This window comes from Diabrotica undecimpunctata, chromosome 1 (assembly GCF_040954645.1).
Source record: "Diabrotica undecimpunctata isolate CICGRU chromosome 1, icDiaUnde3, whole genome shotgun sequence".
In the NCBI taxonomy this organism is placed as follows: domain Eukaryota; kingdom Metazoa; phylum Arthropoda; class Insecta; order Coleoptera; family Chrysomelidae; genus Diabrotica; species Diabrotica undecimpunctata.
The window spans coordinates 23,841,124-23,867,358 of record NC_092803.1 but is presented as its reverse complement, the minus strand read 5'-3'; the positions used below and the strand labels follow the sequence as shown (position 1 = coordinate 23,867,358).

The window sequence follows — 26,235 nt, the reverse complement described above, 5'->3', positions numbered from 1 at the left end:
ACACGGAAATATTGCGAGAAATGGGCAAATAATACAAAATAATAAACACAATTAAAATAAGAAAGTTAGAATATTTGGGACACGTAAAGATATAGACAGCCGAGGACTGATAATACAGGAAAAAATAAGGGGATGAAGGAGTGTGGGAAGAAGAACCGTGTCATGGTTGAAGAATTTAAGGGACTGTGTAATTGTATGCTTTTCAGAGCAGCGGTAGAGAAAAGATAGGGGTGATGATATCTAACCTTTAATTGGGAGACGGCACTTAAAGAAGCAGAAGCCATCTTAACTAATACCTTCTAATTTTGACATACAATAACTTTCCAAATAAATTCAGACTTAATTTTATCCTTTTTTGTCACTTCCCTGATTTATTCAAACATTATACTCTAACACACATTCACACGTTAATACATTGGCTGTTCTTTTTTCTTTTTAGCCGCCCAACATTCAGCTTTGCATTATAGCTTAGAGAAATTCTATAGAATTTGATTTACATTTTTATTTGAGATATTCTGTCACACAACACGAAATTCTCCTTTTATTTTATGAATGCTGCTGTAACTCTAGTGCATGCATTTTTATATGTTTCCTCGTTATTATGAAGTAAAGAAGGCTCTTCAAGACCTAAATATCTTTTTTCAGAACAGCCAGCGAAATGTGCAATGAGCGACTATAGACACTGCAAAAAAGTATTATACGTATTTAAATTTGATACGAGAGGTAATGAACAATCTTAAAATAAATTTCTTTACAATAATCATCTCAGATTAGAACTAAGACAAAGAATGGTTAAGTGCTATATTTGCTCTGTACTTTTGTATGGAGCACAAATCTGGACACTAAAAGTATCAATCATGAACGGATAGTGAAGATACCTTGACGGTAGGATGGTAGGACGGAAGGAATTATTAGGGGTGTCAACAAAGATTAAAAATTGCTAAAGACTGTTAAACCACAACAAATGTCTTATCTGGGATATACAATGAGGAGAAATGGATATAGAATACTACAACTAATCCTTAAAGGCAAAATAGAAGGCTAGATATGTAGGAAAAAACCAGTTTCTTGGTTAAAAAACAGTCGTGAATGGATTCAGATATAAAAAGCAGGACAATTATTTCAAAATCAGTTTCTTAGAAGAAGCAGGTAATACGTACAAACACAGAAGCTGTACTTATACTGAAAACTGTCATGGAAATTACTAAGTATTATTACCAAATGACTAAGTTCGTGGAAGGGATCAACCAATATAAGGTGGTTCACCGACGGGAGACAACAGAAGAAATGAATGAATAACACCAATATCCTTTCTTTTAATACAGAGTATCTTCCAGTAAACAGTTAGGAACGGATAGATAATCAGAAGCCGACATCCTCTCAAAAAGGAGAATTGTCCAAGAATAACCACAAGTTAAATACCCATAAAAAATTCCTACACATAAGATAAAACACCCCAACCCGTTACAGTAGGACGTACAACCTATTAAATGTAATAGACAGACGAAAAGAAGAGAGCGAAATATAGACCTCATGTGCCACTTCGTAGGAAAACAGAAAACAGAAATTTTGGTACAATGCCCAGATGTTTTCGCAAAATACTTTCAGAAAATTTCAGCCGCTAACAAACAGGACAAATGAAGATGACGATATTAAATGAATAGTTAGACAGTCGTAATTAAATAAACCATCCACTCAATGAGCAACTCCTAATGAAGTTAAAAGTCTAATAAAAAACCTCAATAACAAAAAGTCGCCTGGACTTGATCTGATAACGGCCAACATATTAAATAATCTACCCAGAGAAGGATAAGTCTAACACAAATCATAACTCGTTACTGAAAACAGGCTTTTTTAGAAGTTAGCAGAAATCATTATGATTCCAAAACAAGGAAAACTTTTACATGAGATTACATCTTACCGACCCATCAGCCTATTACCAGTTATGTCCAAAGTCGATGAAAAAGTCATTACAGAAAGACTGATCATTGTATATACTTAATCATCAGTTCGTTTTTCACCAAAAATGCAGCACAACTCAACAAATGCATAAGTTGGTACGAAAGATACAATCAGCCTGCCAAGAAAAGAGCTTTTGCAATGCCATTTTCCTGGATGTTAGTCAAGCATTTCACAAAGTCTGGCATCCAGGGTTACTATTCAAACATAATTAATTACTGATCTTATGTAAGCTTTATAGAAGCTTAGAGTTGTTTAAGGTTCTGCACCCCACCAAGTTCGCATAATGGATTTGAAGAAGTTTAGTCCTTTATTGCATTTTGTCTCTATTTGTTCAATATGAAGTTTCCAGGTCAACTTTCTGTCTAATGTGATTCCTAAGTATTTGGCATTGGTATCCAACGGAAATTCTATACCATCTATTGTAATTTTCTGCATCGGTTTCCTGTTATGCCTGGTGAAGATTATAACTTTGGATTTTTCTGCGGAGATTTGTAGCCCTAAATCACTTATGGATCTTAAAACGAGTTTTGTGCTTGAATTCAAACGATTGATGCATTCGTCGAGATGTTTGCTACGTGTATAAACAACAGAATCATCGGCATATTGTATAATAGTTGCTTTAGATATGGAGGTGTGTAAATTAGTAGTATATATATATATATATATATATATATATATATATATATATATATATATATTAAAAAGTAATGGTGCAAGGACAGATCCTTGCAAACTACTATAGCTTACAATAATTATTGTACATTTAATATTGTTAACAAATAAACAAAGATTATGTTTCGTTGATATGGTGCATTAATTGTCTCGTGAAATAGTCTTGTCGAATATCATTCGAGAGAAAATTATTTACCGGCAAAATTTTCTTCTGGTTTTATTCAAGCTTGTTGCCTTTTGGCAATTTTCGCTTATGAAATTTTGACAAAATCACTAGACTGACGTCTCTTGCGTCAGTCTAGTGATTTTGTCAAAATTTAATTTAACGCAATAATATCAGCCAAAACATATCCTGGAGCTGATATAAACTCTGATCATAATCCTCTTGTAGCCCAATTACGAGTCAGACTAAAAACCTTAATCCAGAAACAGAATAACAAAAGATTAGATATGGATCAACTTAGAAATCCCGAGATAAAAGTTAAGCTTACAAATAGCATTAATAGTAATGTTGCTTTAACAACCAATACTGATGATATTGAAAGAGACTGGATCAACTTAAGGGACGCTATATGCAATGGTGCGAAAGAAGTCATTGGTGACTACGAGCGGAAGAAGAAGAACGAATGGATGACAGATGAAATATTACACCTTATGGACAGAAGGAGGGAAAATAAGAATAATCCCGAACAATATAAAGAACTGGATAAAACTGTCAGCAGAAAGATAAAAGAATCCAAAGAGAAGTGGTTACAAGAAAAATGTCAAGAGATAGAAGAGCTAGAACGAAGACATGATAGTTTTAATATGCATAAAAAATCAAGGAGTTTACTTATACTTACAAGAAAAAACAGTTTGGTAGGTTAATAGACGAGAACAACAAACTTATTGTAGATAAAGAAGAACAGTTACAGACTTGGGCAAATTACATAAAAGATTTGTTTACGGATTATCGTCATATTCCTACGAACACTCTTGATCTGAATGGACCAAAAATATTGAAAAGTGAGGTGATAAAAGCTATAGATCAAACAAAAGATGGGAAAGTAACTGGATGCGATGAAATACCAGTCGAATTTTTAAAAGTTTTCAACGAGAACAACCTGAATGTAGTATTAGAACTGTTTAATAAGATATACGATACTGGTCAAATTCCATCGGACTGGTTGAAATCTACATTTGTGCCCCTTCCCAAGAAATCGAATTCTAAGACGTGTAGTGAATATCGCCTTATAAGTTTAATGAGTCACACCCTTAAAGTATTCTTGCGTATTATCCATTCCAGAATACGAGCAAAATTAGAACACAGCATAAGTAAAACACAGTTCGGTTTTAGGTGCGGTTTTGGAACTCGGGAGCCGCTCTTTGCAATACAAGTCTTGATTCAAAAATGTCTGGATCAACAGAAAGATGTTTACGCCTGTTTTATCGACTATGAGAAAGCATTCGATACTATCAAACATGACAAACTCATAGAACTATTACATCTTACAGGACTTGACACTAAAGACATCCAGATTATAAAAAATCTATATTGGAATCAAACAGCCCACATGAAGAATGGACATATGGTGAGTGAAAACGTAACCATTTCTAGAGGGGTTAGACAGGGCTGTATTCTTTCGCCACTGCTTTTCAACCTGTACACGGAACAAATATTTCTAGAGGCACTGGAAGAGTACAACGAGGGCATCAAGATTAATGGCGTACCAATAAGTAATTTTCGATATGCAGATGATACTGTTATACTGGCCGATAATATCGAAGATTTACAGATGATGCTAAATAGAGTAAATACAATTGGCAACCAATTTGGACTGAAGATCAATAGAAAGAAAACTAAATTTATGGTGATCAGTAAAAAGAACATTCAACATATCGACCTGAATATTGAAGCCGAACGTATTGAAAGAGTACACCGATTTAAATATCTGGGATATACAGTAAATGATAAGTGGGACCCAGATGTAGAGATTAAGATCCGAATTGAAATAGCAAGATCCAAATTCATCAAAATGAGAAAGCTCTTAAGCAACCGCCACCTAAGCGTTAACCTCCGATGGCGCGCCACGAAATGCTACGTACTCTCTACGCTACTTTACGGAGTTGAAGGGTGGACGTTAACAGCAGCAACTATAAAGAAGTTAGCGGCTCTAGAAATGTGGCTGTATCGACGCATACTGAGAATACCTTGGACAGACAGAGTGACCAACACAGAGGTATTAAGACGAATGGGTAAAGAGATGGAATTGTTAACAACTGTTAAAAGGAGGAAAGCGTCATACCTGGGCCATGTGTTCCGTAATGATAAGTACAGTCTGCTACAGCTTATCGTGGAAGGCAAGATTGAAGGTAGAAGAGGTTTGGGTAGAAAGAAGAAATCCTGGCTGAGAAATTTGAGAGAATGGTTTCAAATACCAGAAGCCGCGAACATAATACATGCGGCACAAAACAGAGAAACCTATCATTTGATGGTCGCCAACCTTCGGTAGAAGACGGCACATAAAGAAGAAGAAGACGTCTCTTGATTTAAATGTAAAAATTTAATTCGTGAAAATTGCCAGTCAACAAACTTTTATAGCAGTCGAAAATATTGCCGACAAAATTTTCTCTCTTATTATATACGATGAAGTTTGATGATTGAAGACGACTGTGATGATAAATAAGGAGGAGATATACCCCTGAGAAAATAACTTCCCAATTGAAAATCTAGTTAAGAAACCGCAACATATTAACGATAAGGATAATAATAATCAAGACTCTGTTCAACCAATTGCACCAGTTTATTTCTTAGTCGAAGACACAAAAAAATCTCTTTCCGCTTAATGAGTTCCGTCCTGTATAATAGGAACCAATTAAAATCATTTTTCGCAAATTCTCTCAGTAGAACTAATTACCACTGAATATTACATTCGACGTTACCCAATTACCTAAAGATTTTCAATGAGGGAACGAACGGGGGCTGGCTTGTCGGGGAAAGAGGGTACTCGATGCGGTAGTTCCAGCTCGCGCGGGGAGGGGAGGGCGAAAGTACCATGTTAGTATATATACTTGAAAAACGATTTTCGAATCATCCAGTCCAGGCTTGTGCTCCGCATATTCCATCTAAAATGAAACTCCTGGTAAGTTGATGTGACGAAGACTACTAGTTTTTTTAAGTGAATAATCGCGTGGTAATTATCGAGTGACGTTAAACAGTTCTTGATTTTTTTCTAGATCTGATTTGGTTGTTGTTTATATTAAATGTTGTTGTAGGAAGTGAAAATAGTGATAATTAATACAGTTCTTCTTAGTTTAGCAATTTGGTACTTTCCAATCAAGGATGAGCTTTTTTTTAATGATCTCCTGTCAATTTTGTGGTTTTAGATATTCTAAATAAATTTTTAATAAAGATTTTTTAATCTTTACTCAAGATTTTCTATTTTATAACGGATATTTGTCCAGTAACTCATTTTTGCATATTTCTATTTTTATTATCTAGTATTTCTATGCTGAGTCCAAGGGTTTTTGGCCACAGAATATTTTTATTTGTGGTTGTTCTATATATTGCCATAATATTTCATATCTTTTGTTAGCAAAAGAACCTAAACATTGAATTTTTATTACTAAAATCTTTCTTCTTTCTTTCTAAGGTCTTTGATTATGACAACGTAATAAATCTCCTGATGTGATGTGAAATAATAGTTCCTGTATGTACTGCCGTCCTAACATGAAAGGTCCTATCTGCAAAATTTAGGTTTTGAGAAAATCGAGTTTTTGTTTCTTTTCATTATATAACGCTTGGTAATTTAAGAAACTTTTTATGTTTTATTTTAAATATTATGACGGAGAATAGAATTTAGTTGCTAGTCATAATTTTAATGTATTCTTTCCAGGTTAGTCGATTTTTGATTATATTGTCACTTAGGACAATTTAACTTAGTGTATATGAAGTACGTTTTTTTTATTTCTTACTGAAATTGTCCTAAATGAAACTGAAATTCCAATTAACTGAACACTTTTAATTTTATTATAATATGTTTTACACTTAATACACAATTTACATCGTAATATATGTAACAGAAATGATATGTATCGATAAAAATATTGAAATAATACTAATAATAATCATTTTTTTCCTTAAAAGCATATTCGTTAACCGGCAAATCTTCTCAAAATTATATCTCAAATTATATATCTCAATTAACTTCTCAAAATACGCGACATTGTTACACCCCGACATGTATTACGAATCTGGGGACTCGTTAGCCTACCCTTAACGTATCTCATAAAAATATCTTTTAAATCAATAAAATTGTTTTCAAATTCTATTTTGTAATAATTTCTTCTTTTAAAATGAAGACAAACATCTTTTAAGTAAACGCGAGAAATCAGCTTTTGTAACTTATATTTGGAGGTACAGTCAGTGAAGTTAAAAAGTAGCATTTTTATTAAATTAACTTTTGATGAATTGGTTTGTTTTACCGTTTCGAAAAAATCGTCAAAATCGTATACCTACTTTTTTTCTTTTGGGGGCAAGCTCAACTTGGCGATGAAATGAATCTGCTGCCATAAAAGTATGACCTGGCTCAAAAAATTTGATTATTATATTTTCTACAGCAATGATTCTATCATTGTCTTTTTCATAGCCCAATGTCGCCAAAAGAAATATCTTTTCACGCTTTTCATTTTACAAATACACACCTCTTCGGATTTCTTTGATGTTAGATAGTATTTGCAGGAATACACTCTTGGTAATGTTTGATTCTGAGATGTACTTCTTTTTTTCTCACATTATTTTACGCAGGTCAAAACAAACTGTTTTTGGTGTTCTTTTCCAATAGTCAGTATTGTGTATTAATGTCTTTTTGCCTAGTATACGAAATTTTTTCAGCGGAATTGAATTTGAATTTACGTGACTTTTTAATTTTATAAACTCTTATGTAACTCTCTCTTTTTTGTTTCTTTCTTTCGACAAATGGCTCTTCAATTTGTTTTGTTTTTCTTATTTTCCCAGTTTTTGTATACAGTTTACTCTTAGCTTTATCAACTGTTTTGTTTATAATTGTGAGCTGTAAAATGAATATCTCGAATGAAATCCTGAACGAAGTTAAATTCATTTTCTTCTGGTTCTATATCGGATATTATTCTCGAATTCATTGGACGGCCTAGGTATATAATCTGGATCATTCTCTATTTTGGCTAAATACCATAAGTTTACATCTATCGCTGTTCCGGCTAAGTGACGCTACATGGCTACTACCAATAAATATAGACGCATATGCGTCTATATTTTTTGCTACTACTACAAAAAATAATTACAATCAGTTATTGCTTATACCTAAGGTAACATTATTAAACTTACCCTTCATCCATTTCTCACAATATATATTTACTTAAAACACAAAAAACATGAGCGTACACCCAACATCTGACAATAACAAATACCTTTTAGAATTAATTATTTGAAGGTATGTTACAAACATGCTTTTGTCATACTATGCAAAATTGTCCTAACTGATGCCGTTCAGTATAAAATGCTACCTTAAATAGTCCTAACTGCATTTCTAAAGTTAAAACGGACAATTTTTCTTAGCATATGTGAGATAGGACAATTTATGTTAGTAAACATTACTTTTAAGTCAGTTAGGACAAACCATTTAGGTATATAATAAGGCACTTAAGACGCTTATAGGACAATTTCATTTTGTACATACATAAATAATATGTTTACGCATGCCATGAGCCAATAAAGTCATTTTACCAAATTTTGCAGTTAGGACCTTTCATGTTAGGACGGCAGTGTATATTAGAAATGGAAGGAAAGGCCGCATGTATTCTTGCAAAAATTTAACGGAAATCCTTGTACTTTTCGTACTTGATTTAAAATTTCGTTCAAGCAAATTATGTGTTATATTTACAAAAAATGGGAAATATTACACGAGATAAAATCAATTTACTACGTATGCTGTAGCTAATATGTTCTAGTAATGTACTCTATTTTTTCTACGACCTTTTAAAAAATAAGTTTCTGGTTATTTCTAATAAAAAATGTTAAAAATAATATTGTTAATAAAATTTATTAGAAAAAATAAATTAATTAATTCAATTTGTCGTGGTAGCAAGATATTTTTAACATATTTTTATTAGTGTGGTGGTAAACAGAATGTATTTATTGATTTTTTACGACCCAGGTAATATTTTACGGTAAAAAAAAAACCATATCATTAACCCAGGACATTTTGCTCATACTTGTAATTTTAAAATCACTCTACTTAATTTGTTTTGGCTCTTCAGATATGTTCAAAATATGATATTAACGTATTAATTTGAACATCGTTATTTTATTAGTTTTTTTGTTAAACTTATTTTAGATTTTTTTGTCATTAATTGTTTATGTGTAGCATTTTTGCATAATTCAAGTTAATTTGGCAATCACAGTATCAGATTATCGTTACCATGAAGATAATGCCCATGCAGTTGTGTTTACATTTATCAGTTCCGTTATCATTAGCATCCAATCTGACCTGTCCAGTGTTGGATACAGATATTTGGTTACCTTATGAATATCTTACGGATTAATTTTGTTTTAAATTGTCAAAAATCATCGTGTAGCTGCTCAAGTTAATATATATATTTTTCTTAAATTCATATTGAAAAAATACCGATTTTCTGTCATTACCAAGTTCCAGAACAATTGCCTCACACGTATGTTTGTCCAGTGTGGATATTTTTGTCGCGTGTCGTTAAAAGTCGTTAAAAATAGTCAATTTTTTAGTTCGTGGTTTTGATTTAAAAATAGTTCTTATCTGTTGTCGCTTTAAAATTTTATATTGTATTAAAAATTGGTTTGATGCATTGGTTGCAGCTTATTAGTGGTTGCTTAATTAGTAGAAATAAATTTACAAATAATCTAAAGGCTTCTAATTTTTAAATTAACATATATTTTGAAATTGTATTTGATGACGTACATTTAACCCCCAACCCTCAGAGGTGAAAAGTTTACAAGAAAAATTTTATTTTCAATTTTTTATCATCGTCATACGGCTTTCTGCGTAAAAAGTTGATTATAGACCTCAATTAGTTTCTTCCAGTTCTGTCAGTCTTGACCTTCCTGTAGCCAATCCTCAGCGATTCTTTTGACGTCGTCTGTCCATCGTGTAGGTGGTCCACCTCTGCTTCTTCTGTCTGCTCGTAGTTTCTACACTGTAATTGTTTGGGTACAGCGCCCGTCGTTCATTCTGGCCATATGGCCTGTCTTTATTTCTTTATTTCTAACACTGTCTCTGAGAGAGTCAGTCCAACTAGCGTTTCATTCTTCTTTGGGCCACTCTGAATTTGATTGCTGTAGCCTGGGTGTTTTGGCGTGTATTTCGTAAATCATGACTGGAAACACACATTGGTCGAACGTCATCTTTTTCTAATAGTTTGTCAATTTGTTATAATATTTAGAAATTCACTTTTAATAGGCAGTTTATATTTATGATTAATACTGCCAAAACAAGATAGTTGAAGATATTACGATAAAAAACTGTGACATAGACAACATCATAGAAATCTCATGGAAGGTGTAACAGAGAACAAGTGAATAATCAACGACTGGCGGCTAAAAAGAAGAAAGGAGTGGAAGGGTCACATAAAGAGAAAGGGGGAAAACCGACTAATAAAAATAACATGAAATAAATAACCACAGGGCCGACGCAATATACCAATGCCAAAAAAGATAGAGCCATGATCTGTATTTCCAATATAATGGCATGCGAAGATGTAATATGTACAAACCTATAAAGAAACCATCAAACCGCGATCTTTAAGTCAAAACTTCTAAAGTGATCTCTCTATTTTGACAGAGACAAGTAAACTTCCCGGTTAAGTTTTTAGCAATAGAAAAAACTAAGTCGAGAACTTTGATATAGTACTTTCATTTAACGTCCTTACGATATTTGGTAAGTTTGCTGCTTACACCACCACAAAAACTGAATCGTTGGTGTATTCTCGTGACCATTTGGCATATTTTCGTAAAATTTGACGTACTTTTTCCAGTGTTTCATCACGATGAAGCTAGGGTCTACAGTTAAACTCCTTAAACTAAGAAAAAGGGAAACAATGGCCATAGAAAAGTTCTCTCCTACCGAAGAAGGTAAAAACAGTTGTGTATGAAAGGTTTTATTACCCAGATTTTATTCCTATTATTAATTTCTAAACCAGAAAAAACGCTTGGTCGTTACATATTTTTGATCTACCATGAAGACATTACTAATTTCAAATATCATTGGAATAAGTAGGTATGTTGAATGGGCAAGCGCGTGGCAAAATGAATATTTGATGTATATGTGCTAATAGCAGGAAGATCCTCTAGAACTTGTGCAACCTGGTACAGAGTTCCAGAATTCTGGACTGTATATCATAAATAAATAGGAGTTGGACATACAATAAACAAATGGGCTGATGTACGATTGATCTATAATAAACGGCTTCCAGGAAAGAAAGGTTAAGCGAGCAGAAGTCAAATTGTATTAAAGAAAAAACTCTTCTCATAATAATATAATCCAATATAGAATCTGACGGGGAAATCTAATTAGAAAATAATAAGAATAAGGCCGCCCATATAGACATAGTTTTTACTATAGAACAATATTGTAAGAAGCTAGTAATTGTATTATAATGTAAAATTACGTATATTATAATGAAATTAATCTCGACCACTTAATACTAACGTTTCTACAAACGCTATGAACACATTCGCGAATCAACCACTAAGAAATATTAATTGCAGCAATTAAATATTGTTTGCCTTTAGTTTATTGGCTTGAAGTATAACAACTGTGGTGTAATAATAGTAATTGACTTCATGTTTGTTGTGTAGTTTTCTCTTTCATGTGGTGACATACGGTGGGCCCGTATAGCTATTTTTTTCTATACTAAAGGCGAAAGTGAAATTGGACCATCTCTTTAATGACCATAATGATTAGTTACGCGCCGAGAACTGCATGGTGTGGGTTTTCTATGCCACCGTAGACAAATAAACACTCGTATGCATGCATGGGTTGCCACACGGATATAAAAGCGATAAAGAACTAATATATACATGTAGTTTTCTTAAAAAAACGGTTGATTTTACCGAAAGTACAAGCTGATTATAGCCGCAAATGTCAAACATGGAACAAAAAATTTCTGTTTAGCAGTGTGGCCATGTTTTTATAATGTAGATGCTGTATGCTTCGAATATAAAAAGACAAAGCTTTAGAAAAGTACATTTTGTTTATATTATGTTATAAATTTTGCAATTTTTGATTTATATAAAATAAAAATGAGTAAATATTTGTTACTTTGGAGATTAATTGCAGTTAATTGTTAGAATTTTTTTTGGCAATTGCCTGTTGATAGATTAGGGAATATATTTGGCAATCGTCAAATCAGCAGTTGCCAGATTGCAACAGATGTTTGCAATTAATCTCGAAAGAGACACATATTTACTCGTTATTGTTTCATATAAATTAAAAATTGCAGAATTCATAAAATAGTATAATCAAAAAGTACTTTTTAAAAGCTTTCTCTCTTTATATTTGAAACATACAACATATGCATTAAAAAAAGATCCCAACACTGCCAAACCGAAATATTTTATTTCATGGTTGACATTGGCAGCTATATTCAGCTTGTGCGTTTGGTAAACTTAACCAAAAAAACTAAATATATTAAAATATACGATTAAAAATTTTAAGTCACCTAACTAATCAAATAAAACAATAATTTGATACTAGTTTTAATATACATCTGCTTTTACATCCAAATTATTTTCCCCAGCAGTTTACATAATAAAGTAGAAGAATTTTTATATATTTACATACAATATTGTTGAAAAATAACAGTTTGGGCTATTATAGAAAAATCTAGGGTTTAAAATATCCGACTAGACATTTGTTTTATAGATTATCGCAAAGCGTTCGACACAGAGTTAAATGGCAACACTTGTGGAAGATATTAAGAGAAGTAAGCGTACCACAATACTTAATTTCGCTTATAACTGAACCATATGAACACACAATTAGAATTCCGTTCAGAACAAGTTGACAGACAAGGATGTATACTGTATACAACTATTTAATATATATGAGAAGCATATTCTGAGAAAAGCGCTTGATGGCTGGGAAAATGGCATCTCAATAAATGGTCGAAAAATAAACAGCCTACGTTCTGCAGATAATACAAATTGTCAAGAAGAGTTAATTGATGTCATACGGCTGGTCAAATATTTGGTCTGCAGTTAAACATATCAAAGACAACGATCATAATAGTGGATAGACTCACAACAATCATCCACACATAACCATGATTGACCGGTTTGAAGTTGTGAGTTCATACTTACATCTGGGATCATTGATCGCAAACACATGGTCACAACAGAAAGAAATAAATCTTAGATGTGTTGTAGCAAAAGTTGCCGTGGGAAAGATGGCCAAAGTATGGACGGACTCTCAAATTTCACGAATTCTAAAAATGAGGTTGATCAACTGCTTAATATTCCCACTACTGACATATAGAAGTGAATCTTGGACCATACCAGAAGCGAAAAGAAGAAAGGTATACGTTACTGAAATGTTCTGTTGGAGAAGAATGTCACGAATTCCGTAGACCTACCACAGGACAAATAATTCAATTTTAAATATACTTAAGGTCAGCAAACTTCTCTACAAGAAAGTCCATCTCCAACATTTAAAATACTTTGGACGTGTTATTGGAGCAGACAGAAAAAATGGACTTATTATCCAAGGAAGATCCCAACAAGATCATCATCATCATTCTGGCTTTACCACCCTGCATGGGTCCTAGCTTCCCTAAGAATTTCTCTCCAGTCGTCCCTATCTATCGATGTTATCAAGGAACCTTGTTCTGGGTCTTTCTCTTTTTCTCTGATCAATGGGTCTATCAAGGAGCGTTTTTCTGCTGGGTCATTTGTTCTATCCGCATTACATGCCCTATCCACCTCAGACGTCCTATTTTAATATGTTTTACGATATCAGGTTTCTGGTATATTCTATAAAGTTCGAAGTTGAATCGTCTTTTCCACACTCTATTTCACTGCTCCATAGATTTGCCTTAGTACTTTTCTTTCGAAACATCCTAACAAGTTTTCATTATTTTTTGTTAGAGTCCAGGTCTCTGAAACATTGTTGTTTCGTACACTATTGTTTCGTATAGTTTTATTTTTGTATTTCTTGATATAATTGTGGATTTAAGGAGGGTATTGAGCCCAAAATAGCATCTGTTGGCGGTGCAAATTCTGCGATGTATCTCTGCGATAGTATTATTTTCAGTGTTAAGGAGCGCTCCAAGGTATACAAATTCATTCACTACTTCGAAAACGTCGTTTCCTATAACAAGTGGTCGTAGGATTTGTGGTTGCGTGCTTATTTTGATATACTTCGTTTTGTTGGTGTTTATTATTAAACCCAGTTTTGTAGCTGATTCTTTCAATGCTACATACGCGTCTCGTACAGCGTTTTCCGTTCTCCCAACAATATTGATATCATCAGCATAGGCCAGGATTTGCACTGATTTATTATATATTGTACCAGTGTTTGTGATTTGTGACATACGTATTGCTTTTGTCAGAGCCAGATTAAACAGTATACAGGAGAGAAGATCTCCCTGGCGCAGCCCGTTGTTTATTTTAAAAGGTTCAGACCGTTTCCCCTGAATTAGTACCCTACATTCAACTTTTTTAAGACTTAGTTTTGTTAAATTTACCAACTGATTTGGTAGTCCTAGTTCTTTCATTGCTTTGAATATTTCTCTTCTATTCTCAGAGTCATAGGCTGCTTTGTAGTCTATAAATATGTGATGAGTATCAATGCCAAATTCCAGTGTTTTTTCCAAAATTTGCTTCAGGGTTGCAATCTGATGAATTGTCGATTTACCACCTCTGAAACCATCTTCAACAAGATAGATCGACCAAATTACAGGAGCGTACAAAGACCTATGCATGAGTTAAAAGAAATGACCAGAGACAGAGATCTTTGGAGACAGAAAATACACGACATCAGGATGACCACTACACTCCTTCGGGAGGGTCACGACTGAAGAGAGATGGAATTTGGGCTTTATTATTAAATTTGCTGAGATAAAAAGGCAGAAGAAAAAAAATCATCATCTTCATTGCACTTTAGCTTTTTTAAAAATTGAAAATGTTTAATTGATAGATTTTAGCAGATTAAAAACATATAGCATTACCAAAAGAAAATAAGTAAATTAAAAGTGGCGTCCTACCATGGTGGAACCAATATTGCATCCGACTGAGCCTCAAATTGCTCTGATTATTAATTTCTATCTATCTATTCATGCAACTTTAGGAAATGTCCTGGTAAGACACCCCCAAAAAAGTGTACGTCAAATTAATTATGTGTGGCTTTCTCCGCTGCTTTACAACTGTATCATTTATCATTGTATAATGTTAGTAATTTGACAGTAGGTTTCACTTGCATTGCAGAAATACCACACATGTAAATTTAGCAAAAAAGAACTTAATTGAGAAAATAATGCCCATTTGTAGAATGATTGAAAATGTCTCAAAGCAATTTTTATAATTAAATAATTTAGTAACACAGATATTAATTATATCATATTTGTACACGTTAAGGAGAAATTCAGTTTGGAATACCACACACATAAATTTAGCAAAAAAGAACGTAATCGAGAAAATAATAACTAATTGTAGAATGATTGAAAATGTCGTAAAGAAATTCTTATAATTAAATTATTCAGTAACACAGATATTAATTATATCATATTTGTACATGTTAAGGAGAAATTCAGTTTGGAATATTACAAAACATAAATAATTTATCATAAGCATAATTTATAACCCAAATACTAATTGGATTTTCAATTTAAGGCTTCCTCATTTGCTTCAACCACCTCTTTAATCACGAGGCGTGAATAATTGCTATTGCAGATATAATTATTATTTACATTCGAACTAATTACTAAAATTAGAAATTGGCAAATAATTAATAATAGTAATAGGCTATCAAGTTTTATAGCAGAAGATCTTTCGACATCAAAAAGCAAAGTTGTTCAGAAACATAACCCACAATTACTTATTAGACACTGAGTTTTTTATTATACATTTGTTTTTAAAATTAGATTTTTGCCTTTATTTTACTGGCTTCTTATTATTAAATTACTACCAAAGAATTTGGATAAAGGATTAACTGAAAAAAAGAGGCATGCTTCTTTAAAAACATAAATTTAAGATACATACATAAGAAACCTGTCTTGTGATTATTCAGTAGGTTCGTTCTTGATTTGACCATTCTCTGTCAGAATTTCTTATAATATATTTTCATTTATTTAAAGTTATATGTCGCTGCAGATCATTTCTGCACGCCATTTGATTTTACATGAATAGTATGTCCTCATATTTATTAAGATTACTACACAGATTCCAGAACTATACGTTTCTCATATGAAGAAACTAAGGGGGAATCCCTAAACTGCTCTATTTTTTTTTAAATCTGTTACTTATAATTACAAAAGAATATGACAGTTATACAAATCCCTCCAGTGTCTTCAGTGGCTTTTTTATCTTTGTTTAATCTTTGCTTGTCATATTTTCCAATCTATTTTTGTTCACTAAGAGCCTAATTCATTACCTTTATAAATAAATATACTTCTTTTTCTTTTTATGTAGACAATACTCTGTCTATGTTTCAATGTGCGTCAAGTAAGTTGTCGTTTCATCGTTTTCGTGGTCTTTCTACTGATCGTCTTCCTATTGGGGTGCCGTCTCCTTAATGTTTTCCATCTTGCATCTATGTCGTATATCTGTACTTCTAGCTCTGTACCATAGTGTTTTACCATCAATTTTTCTAAGTGTTTTCATTTCTGCTGTTTCTAACATCCTTTTTGTCCTCTCTGTCAGGCGTGTTTCTGACGCGTATGTCATTATTGGTCCGATGACTCTTTTGTGAATTCTGTCTTTAATTTTTTACCCGATATTTTTATTTCTCCATATTGTTTCATTCAGGCAACCTGCGGCTCTGTTTTCTCTATTCACTTGATCTTCCACTTATTTTCCGAGCCTTCCGTAGCTAAAAAATGTAATGCCTAGATATTTAAACTATATCACTTGTTCTATTATCTGACCTTCCAGCTCCAATTTACATCTTAGTAAATTTGCTGTTATAACCATGCATTTTTTCTTTTTGGGGAAATTAACATGTTAAATTTTCTGATGGTTATATTGAATTGGTGCAGCATACGTTGTAAATCGTCTTCACTTTAAGAGAGTAGTATTGCGTCGTCTGCATAGCTGATTATTTTAAGTTATTTTTCTCCCATTTGGTATCCTTTTTTAGTTCTTACTTTTTTTATTATTTCATCCATAATCAGGTTGAACAATAGAGGAGTCAGGGAATCTCCCTGTCTTATCCCATTGCCAGCTTGGACAGGGTCGGTTAGTTCTTCTTCCACTTTTACTTTTATTGTGTTGTTTTGGTAGATATTTTCGATGGTTTTGATTATTCCTAGAGGTATTTCAATAACGTCCTTTAATTTGACCCGGTCAAATACCTTCTTACAGTCTACGAAACATAGATATGCTGGTTTGTTGTATTCTAATGATTTCTCTTGAATTTGCCTCATTATTAATATAGGGTGCACGATCTTCCAGACCTAAAACCTGGTTGAACCTGCATTTCCGATGTACTTATTTTCTCTTTTAAATAAAATTGTTAATGTTTTGCGCCACATTTAATTTTGATATCAATAAAAATCATATTCAAGCGTATTAAAAGACAATTTGTAGTAAACCTCGTAGTCTATTTTATAGATCCATCACCACAACTTTTATTTATAGACATAAATATTGACGCAAGCTCGAATTATTACATTATTCATGATATCTAAGAGATATTTTAATTATGTTTTTAGAAATTAGATAAAAACAACTCCATATAAGTCTGCACGTTAATTTTAGGTTCCTCATACCTAGCTATTTGTCGACTTTCACTCTTATGCATATCCGTTCTCAATAAATCATGCAATCGAACTTTTTCTGTCGATTAGTGGAACTCCAGGAAGTGACAAGATGATAGTCGGTTTCATATCATGTGTGTTTATGTAATATTCTAGTTTATGTATTGATTGATTTCTTTCTGTATTTTAGAATATATTTTTTATTGTTTACTACGACAGTAATGAAATGTAACTACAGATTTTAATGACTTTGATAGGTTAGCTGTCAAGTGTTTTATTTTTACAGTGCTTTAAACATTTTTTTATTAGTACCCCATTTTTGTTATAGTAAGTACGCCGTAGCGTGTTTAAATTCAACTTTCAAAAACGCGCGTGTTTTAAAGTTACCATGGCAACATCAACAGTTTCAAATATTTATCTGACCTGACAGAAGTACATAACTTGTAACGTCAAATAAATAAAATGTCAATGAAATATTATTAACAAATATTTCAAAAGCTTTATTCAAATATTTGGAAATCTTAGTCTTTTAAATAAATGTGAAAAGTACAGTTGGTATTGTTTGAAATATTTATACTTCCGTTTTTTTTTAAATCAGAGGAAATACTGTTCAAATTAATACTACCGACATTCTCGGAAGCCAATGGGGTTGTACTTCTATTAATGGCGCTCCCAATAATGTTTGAAACATTCCGTTTTTAAGCAATATACAACCAGTAATAACAATTAATCTGATGTGACAGATTGGAAATTAATTTTTGTTTTTCTCATTTCCATAATAACGAAAGGGAGATTGATTTACATCACAAATTCAACCATTTTAGATTATTAGCTCTTATTTCAATTTTTTGTAGTAATAATACATGATTTCAAAGCGCACCAAAAAAAAATAGCGTAAAGTACTCGTGGATAACTGGTGTTTAAAACACTTGCTTTATTGTCTCGAAAAATCGCGCGTGTTTTAAAGACCTCAATATCCACTTATACTTTAATATACTATATTTTTCACCATAATATTTGTTTATTTTAGTTTAGATACGGTAACCATTTTTATCAAATTTAAACCGCTACTATGTAACCGCAATCTTTCCTTCAATCTCCGCTACAGAGTGGTTAAAATCTATGTATGGTTCATATTGTTATACGGCATATTGTTATGCGGCAAATCTTATATGTACCACTGGTGTTACTGGATGATTACGCCCACCGAGCAACATCCATCCTTTGGGCCAGAGGCCCTCTGGCTAGATTATATTGCTCTCCGGGCGTAATTACATCCTTGGTACATAAATAACTAATATTGGTCTAGTCACATACGCTTTATATAAATATAGACAATTTGCTTCTAGTTAATCGAACTTATTAATTTTGTATTATAATTTTTAATGGTTCTTGTTAATAATGTATTGTCTTAGTCGGAACACAAACATAATAGTGTCTGTCATTAATTGTATTGACTATTCTGCAAACTGTATAGAATTTGATTTTCATATTTCATCTGTCCAAATTACTATATTTTTAAAAGTTCCAGTAAGTTCATGAAAATTATGTATATTACAATACGAGCTTGCTTTGAAAGGTCACTTTTCACAAATCGTTTGTTAAAAATATTAACCGTTTTCTTTCTATCTGACTATTTATTTTTTGTTCCAGGGTTATTCAGCGTTCTGCGCACTCTTATTGTTGGCGAACGCTGAAGACAAGAAGTCATCGGCCACAGACACGAAATCAGCAGAATCTCAAACCAAGGAAAAACGCGGTTTGGATCTGGGATACGGTGGCGGTGGGCATGACTTCGGTGGCGGCGGGCACGACTTTGGCGGCGGCGGAGATTTCGGAGGTGGTGATTACGGCGGACATGATTTCGGAGGTACGTTTGACACTAAGGGCCATTACTTTAGCCTTACAATGCTGTAGTTTTGAGGAGAAGTTCTTTAGTCGATATTTAGTTATACATAGCCCAAACATCTTATGCTTTTCATACACAATGAATGAACATACAACTTATATAATTGTACTAATGTTTTACTTTTTTCGGCTTTCCTGATATTATTATTAATGAATTAGAATTTTCTTTAGATGTTATTCTTAGAAAATTATGTAAATTGTGTTAATCTTTGGGTTAACATCTCACTTTTTAAATTTTATGAACTTTAGGATATCTACTTTATTGCTACATGCTATATAGTATTCTCTTCTTTACAAAGATCTGAAGATTCTTCATAAGCTTTCGTTTGCGGTTTTCACTCAATAATACTTTTTTTCCTTCTTTCAGTTTCTTATTTATATCAATAAAATTTTACAGTAGAATTATTTCCTTCATTTTCAAATTCATGCAAATATTTTAAATTTTTTATCATTATCCAGCCTTTATTTATCACGTCCATTGCTGGACATATGCCTCCCTTAAACTCCTCCATTCTTTACGATTTTGTGCTCTTTGTTGACAATTTTTGGTGATGTCAGCCCAACTTGTAGATGGTCTTCCTCTACTAAGTTTGTCTGCTCTTGGCCTCCAATTTGTAATTTTGCTCGTTCATCGTGAGTCATGCATTTTCGCTACATGGTCTGCCCAATTTCATTTCAGTTCCGCTATGCGTTTCACAACATCAGCAATACCCGTCCTTCTTCACAGATCTTCGTTTCTTATTCGGTCCTGCAACGTCACTCCCAGTATAGACCATTCCATTCGTCTTTGTCTCTGTGCCATTCTCAATTTCGAAGCTCTTGGTTAGAGTCATAGTTTCCGCCCCATAAGTCATGATCGGTAATACGGATTGGTTAAATACTTTTCTTGGTTAATTGGTATGTTGGTCCTAAGTGTGTCTCGCAGTTTTCCAAAGGCTGCCCATGCTAAAGTCCTTGGATTTCGCATGTTTGGTTATCCCTGCTGATTCTTATTTCATGACCCAAATACGTATATTTCTCCACCAGTTCCACCACTTAATTATGATTTGTTAAATGGTTATTGGGGACCATATTTGTCATAAACTTAGTTTGGGTAAAGTTCATTCTGAGGCCCACCTTCGAACATGCAAAGTCCAATTCATTTAACATATATATGTATATATATATATATATATATATATATATATATGACTTCTTCTAAATTATCTGTGATAAGGACACTGTCATCTACGAAACGGAGATGGTTAAGCTTTTCGTCGTGTATTGTTATTCCTCTGTGGTCCCAATTGACTATCTTAAAGACATAATCTAATGCCGTTATGAATAATTTCGCTGACAATAATATATCTCCTTGCCTTATCCCACGTTTTATTTTTATTGGCCGGGTTTTATCGTGTATTTTAAGAGTCATAGTAGCATTTTTGTAAATATTGTAAATAAGTTCACTTTACTCATGGTCAATTCTGCTGTCATTCATTGCTTCTATAAGGCTGTCTGACAAGACCTCTTGTCTCACTCACAGGTGAAGAAGAGGACCTCTTTTATATTAATTATAAATTAATAATGTAGGTTTTTCTGGAATTGCTATGGTCCGTGTAATACTTCTGCAAAACTCAGCCTTAATTAATTGAATACCTATAAAAAGCCATTGTTGATGGTTGTTATATTAAAGTAAAATTTAGTAAACAAAAGAATGGAAATGAAGTGAAAAACAAAAACATAAAAAACAAGATAGTTGAAAAAGAAGGAAAAACGATAGGTTTTAGACAGGACCTAAACGTTGAAAAATATCTGGAAGTTTCAAACATACACAGTATGAAAATTAAGTGTTTTTTGCAATTGTTTCGGAAAAAAGGAAAAATATTAAAGAAAAAGAACACTTTTGCTTATAAACTCTATAATAATGGAATATTCCACATATATTTGTAAGAAAAAATAGGAATAAATATTTATTGAAAGAAGTTTTCAAACTGGAACACCACTGAAAGTCATATACTTTCACCATCACATACTTTACATTACTTTAAAATATACCAAAAAACATAATGGTCCGCCTTGTATATATTTCTTAATATTTACTAATATCAGGCTGCTGTTCAGGTTTATTTTTTCTAGGTGGTTATGACCATGGACACCATGAGAAAACAGTCACGGTGGTCAAGAAAGTAGCAGTACCTTACCCTGTTACCAAGGAAGTACCAGTTCCTGTAGAAAAATTAGTCCATGTCCCCGTCAAGGTTCACGTTCCACAGCCATACCCAGTTGAGAAAAAGGTAAGAAATAATTTTCTATGAAAAGCGAAAAATTTTAAGTAAAAAATTACCAATTTTTATGCTGTTTGATTTAGTACTTAATAATTTGTGAGTTTAATATACAAATAGTAAACAGTCTTTCTACTCATTCAAGTCTTTAATAATTCAAAACAGTCAATTTAATATAACCCAGTACTATTTTTTAAGTTTAACTTTGACTATTGATATCAATAAATTTAAGAGATAATGAATATCTTACATTTTAGGTACCATATCCTGTGAAAGTTCCAGTGAAAGTGTCAGTACCAATACACAAGCCTGTTCCTGTGGAGAAAACCGTACCCTATCCAGTGAAAGTCCACGTAGACAGACCCTACCCAGTCAAAGTTTTAGTACCACAACCCTACCCAGTCGAGAAGCATGTAGCAGTACCATACAAAGTCATAGTTCCTCAACCTTATCCAGTAGAAAAGGAAGTCCCATATCCAGTGAAGGTGCCAGTACATGTTCCCAAGCCTTACCCAGTAGAAAAGATCGTACCATATCCAGTGAAAGTGCATGTTGACAGGCCATATCCAGTACATGTACCCAAGCCAGTACCCTACCCAGTAGAAAAGAAGATACCATACCCAGTCTTCAAGCCCGTCCCAGTCCCTGTCAAAGTACCAGTAGAAAGGCCAATTCCTTACCCAGTTGAGAAACCCCAACCTTACCCAGTTAAAGTACCAGTTCCAGCACCTTACCCAGTAGAAAAGAAAATTCCCTACCCTGTTGAAAAGCCAGTACCATATCCAGTCAAAATCCCCATCTTTAATCCAGTACCATACACCGTTATAAAGAAAGTACCACACATCGTTGAGAAACCAGTTCCAGTTCCAGTAAAGGTTCCCATTCCAGTTCCAGTTAAAGAACACCATCACGAAGAAAGCAGTGGGGGACACGATTTCGGTGGTCAAGATTACGGAGGACACGATTTTGGAGGACATGACTTCGGAGGTGGACACGAATTGGGAGGACACGATTTTGGAGGTGGAGACATCGGAGGGGGAGACCACGGAGAAGATCTAGGAGGTCACGGTTACCATTAGTGATATAGTCTATTAGTTATAATTTTATTTTGTACTGTTTCTGTCAGTATTACTGTACGCTTCTTGTGATTTTTGTTATAAATTGTATATAAAGTTATATTTATGAAACAATCAGACTTTAAATTACTCTTATCATGAATACCCATCTCCCTTTGTCCAATTCTAAACTTAAAACTTCAGAATTTCTATCTTCCGAGAATTTAGGCAGCTTTAATCGTTTTGTATTCTTTCCGACCACCAGCTTCTATCTTTATTTTAAATACGTTTCTGGCTAAAAAAAACCTAAGAACTTGTTTTTTTTTTTTTTTTAGTTTTTTGATGACTTTTCTTTTTTAAAATCTTAATGGTTTATTTTAATTTATACGATTTTTTTCTCGACAATCGTTTAAGTTGCCTGCTCAAAGACATTCCTCCATTCCGATCAGTTATGCTTATTATTTTTTCAATTGATTATAATTAGAATTTTTAGGTCTTAGGCATCTGTTAAGTCATTGTGTTGGGTATTTCGTTTTCCAGACCCATTTCCCATGGCCAATCTAACGCAGTCGCCATTTTTTACAATGGTAAGGATTTTTGGTTCTTCACAAGCTATGTAAAGTTCGAAATCGTCTGCGCTCGACGCTATTGACGTTAAGGCCTTTATATATGTTCCATCAAAAATTTTTGTTCAGGATATGCAACAGTTTTTTTCTTTTTGTAGCAATGATTATTTTTGGCCACTGATCATCTCTCATCTACTTCTAGTGATACATCAATGTCATCTACAAACGCTAAAATTTTTACAGTTTTTGTATACTGTTCCTATGGTTTTGACTGTTGATTCTCTAATTATTGAAGCGGCGTTGTATTACTTTTTTTCCTACAGTAAAATGCTGAGCGTTTCTTGACATCGATTCACTACTCTCGATAAAGATCGAGATCTCATCGTTTCTATTCAGGTTTATGTCCTCCTGGACTTATTCTTTCCTTCAGTTTTCTTGGGCTACTAGTTGCTCCATATTATCAACACGTGTCATATGTCCAAACAATGTTAATATTTTTGAATATATGGAATTGAAAAGACGTTGAGCATTGTGAATCTCAGCAAGAACAGATGTATTTGTTCTTCTGCCTTTTTAAGGAATTCGAAGCATTCTTTTCCAACACCACAACTAGCGTTCGTATAAGATTAATCTTAGTGTTTTTGATATGTGTGGAGAGTTGAGATTAGACATAGCGCTTCTACTTTCTATCCAGCAATGTTCTGAATTTACGTGCTGTTTTTGTTGGTTCTATCGACAATAATCACTTTTGTTCGATTTTTATTAATTTATCTTGTTTTTATTAATTTTATTAATGTCAAAAAGAATAGGATAGTTCGTTTTTATCATAGATTGTTTCAATTCTTTTTAAATTCGGATATTACTGTGAACTTTAAATATCTCTCTTATTAGAGCTATTTGTTGAGTTGATATATTGCATTCTTTTAATGCTTGAATTAACCATTTTCCATTAAATTTTTAATAATAATAATATCCGTCAGTTTTTTTCAAAATCTATTTAAGGGCAAGTGTCTGGTCTATACCCGATTTTGGCCGCAGAAACTGCGCTGCTATCATCCAACTACTTGTTCGGCATTCTTCTTCTTCTTTTGGTGCCTATCGTTTCGAATATTAGCGATCATTCTGGCTATAATTATTTTATTAACTGATGTTCGGCATATTGTCTCAATACTTTCTTCTGATTCATTTACTTGGTATTAAAATTTCCCTTCAATATTTTGATCCATATGCTTAATATATTTCTTTGTTCTGTCAAAATGTAAACCTCGTTATCCGTATATTCTCACGGCTATATTGAGTTTGTTTGTCACAGGGTGGGACCGCTCAGTGGTAGTGTTTACCATTTCAGTAAATTTTAGAACCAGGATAGTAAGTCTTCTTCCCGTTTTCGTTTTTCCATTTATCTTAAGAATATATTTGATGAATCTGTAACATTTTTAATTTCTGGTGATGTGTCACAGATATTCTAGCTTTTGAGTTTTGATGACTATCGGATTTTCACATTCCTTTCCCTTTCTATAAAGGACCCAACACTTTGAGGTCCTTTGACTACACAGAAACTTTGTCAACTTAACATATATGTAGCGTGTACCATTTCACAAGCGTCGAGCTGAGTTATAGTTGCCACAGTTAATGTATATGGTAGTATTTTGTTTAACATAACTGTGAAATGTATCGCTTTTCAGTAGACGGACTTTGTTTTTAATGATGTGTCTCGGTTCCCGAAAATAAGTCCCATCCTATCAAATTCCGCTTTTGCTTTTATTAATCCGGGTTTAATTTCTGTTAAGTGATTCCCTTGGATATTTAAATTGCTAGCAAGATTGTTTTTTTTTTTAATTTAAGTTCTTCCTTTTTATTATTTTTATAAATATAATTCCTCAATATACTGATACGCCACTAAGTTCATTCTTTAAGTTTTTAAACTGCTTGTCGCTAATTTGAGAAACCGTGACGCAGTCACATCTTCAGGGATTGGAATTCTATAGAACTTAAACCCTTTAGACACACTACATTTTCTAATTTTTGAGCCTAAATTAATTGCACTATAGTTTTTTTAAACACTTTCGATAAATAAAGAGATCTCAATGAGGAGAAAGTTGGTTTGGTCGATAGCGACTAATTTTAGGAATTAGAGAAAGCTTTAGCCATACGTTACTTGAATTTCCTAAAGAAGTAAAAGCCAACTATTCACGTGGGTTCAAAATAAGTCCGGAAATGGATAAATTGATTTATTTTAAGATTATTTATGTTTTTCCTCTGTCAATATTTTTTTCAGACAAGTTTTCAGATAGTTTTTCACAAATAACACAAAAATTAAGTACTTTGCCGAAAAAATACTCGTAGTAAAAATATAGCTTATAAAAAAAAACAAAAAAAAATGGTGTTTTATGAAGTCTGTAGACCCAATTAAATATTTCGATTGTTTCAAACAATTTTCAAGAAAAACTTTTATTGACGAAAAAATCGTGAGAATCGCCCTCTAATTAGCACCAAAAATAAAATTAATTGTTACCGCTTTAAAATTTACTTTATTTATGTATTGTTTATATGTTCTGTAAGTTTTATCCGTTCAAAGTGACTATTTTTAAAAAACTTTGGTTTTAAAGTAAAAAAAAATTTAAATTTTGAAAACAATGCCTGTTTTTCAAAATATCTTAAAAAGTATTAGTGATACGAAAAATTTCCAGTGGTAAAAAAAATAGGTTTTACTTTTCTGAGCATTACGGTCTTTTTTTTGTTCTGTAAGACAAAAATTGGTTAAGATCTCACTGTTCAAATTTTGCATGCACTGGTATTAGTGACTCATTCAAGGCTTTTCAACTACAACCCTTTCAAAAATAAGGATTTAAA

General features: G+C 32.9%; 2 protein-coding genes across 3 annotated transcripts in view; one reads left to right on the top strand and one right to left on the bottom strand.

The window, feature by feature from the left end:
- Positions 1 to 26,235, bottom strand: part of Ance-3 (angiotensin-converting enzyme Ance-3) — a 245,584-nt gene that overhangs the window by 123,856 nt on the left and 95,493 nt on the right. The window lies entirely within an intron of this gene.
- On the top strand, positions 5,708 to 22,951 carry Vajk1. 2 transcript variants are annotated; one of them, XM_072539041.1, is made up of 4 exons: positions 5,708 to 5,756; positions 19,246 to 19,462; positions 21,616 to 21,773; positions 22,019 to 22,951. In XM_072539041.1, the coding sequence occupies exons 1-4, from the start codon at positions 5,745 to 5,747 to the stop codon at positions 22,838 to 22,840; spliced, it is 1,209 nt and encodes a 402-aa protein (XP_072395142.1). In that variant the 5' UTR covers positions 5,708 to 5,744; the 3' UTR covers positions 22,841 to 22,951. The 2 variants fall into 2 exon arrangements, with proteins under 2 accessions (XP_072395142.1, XP_072395138.1); XM_072539037.1 differs by having other exon boundaries at positions 21,601 to 21,773.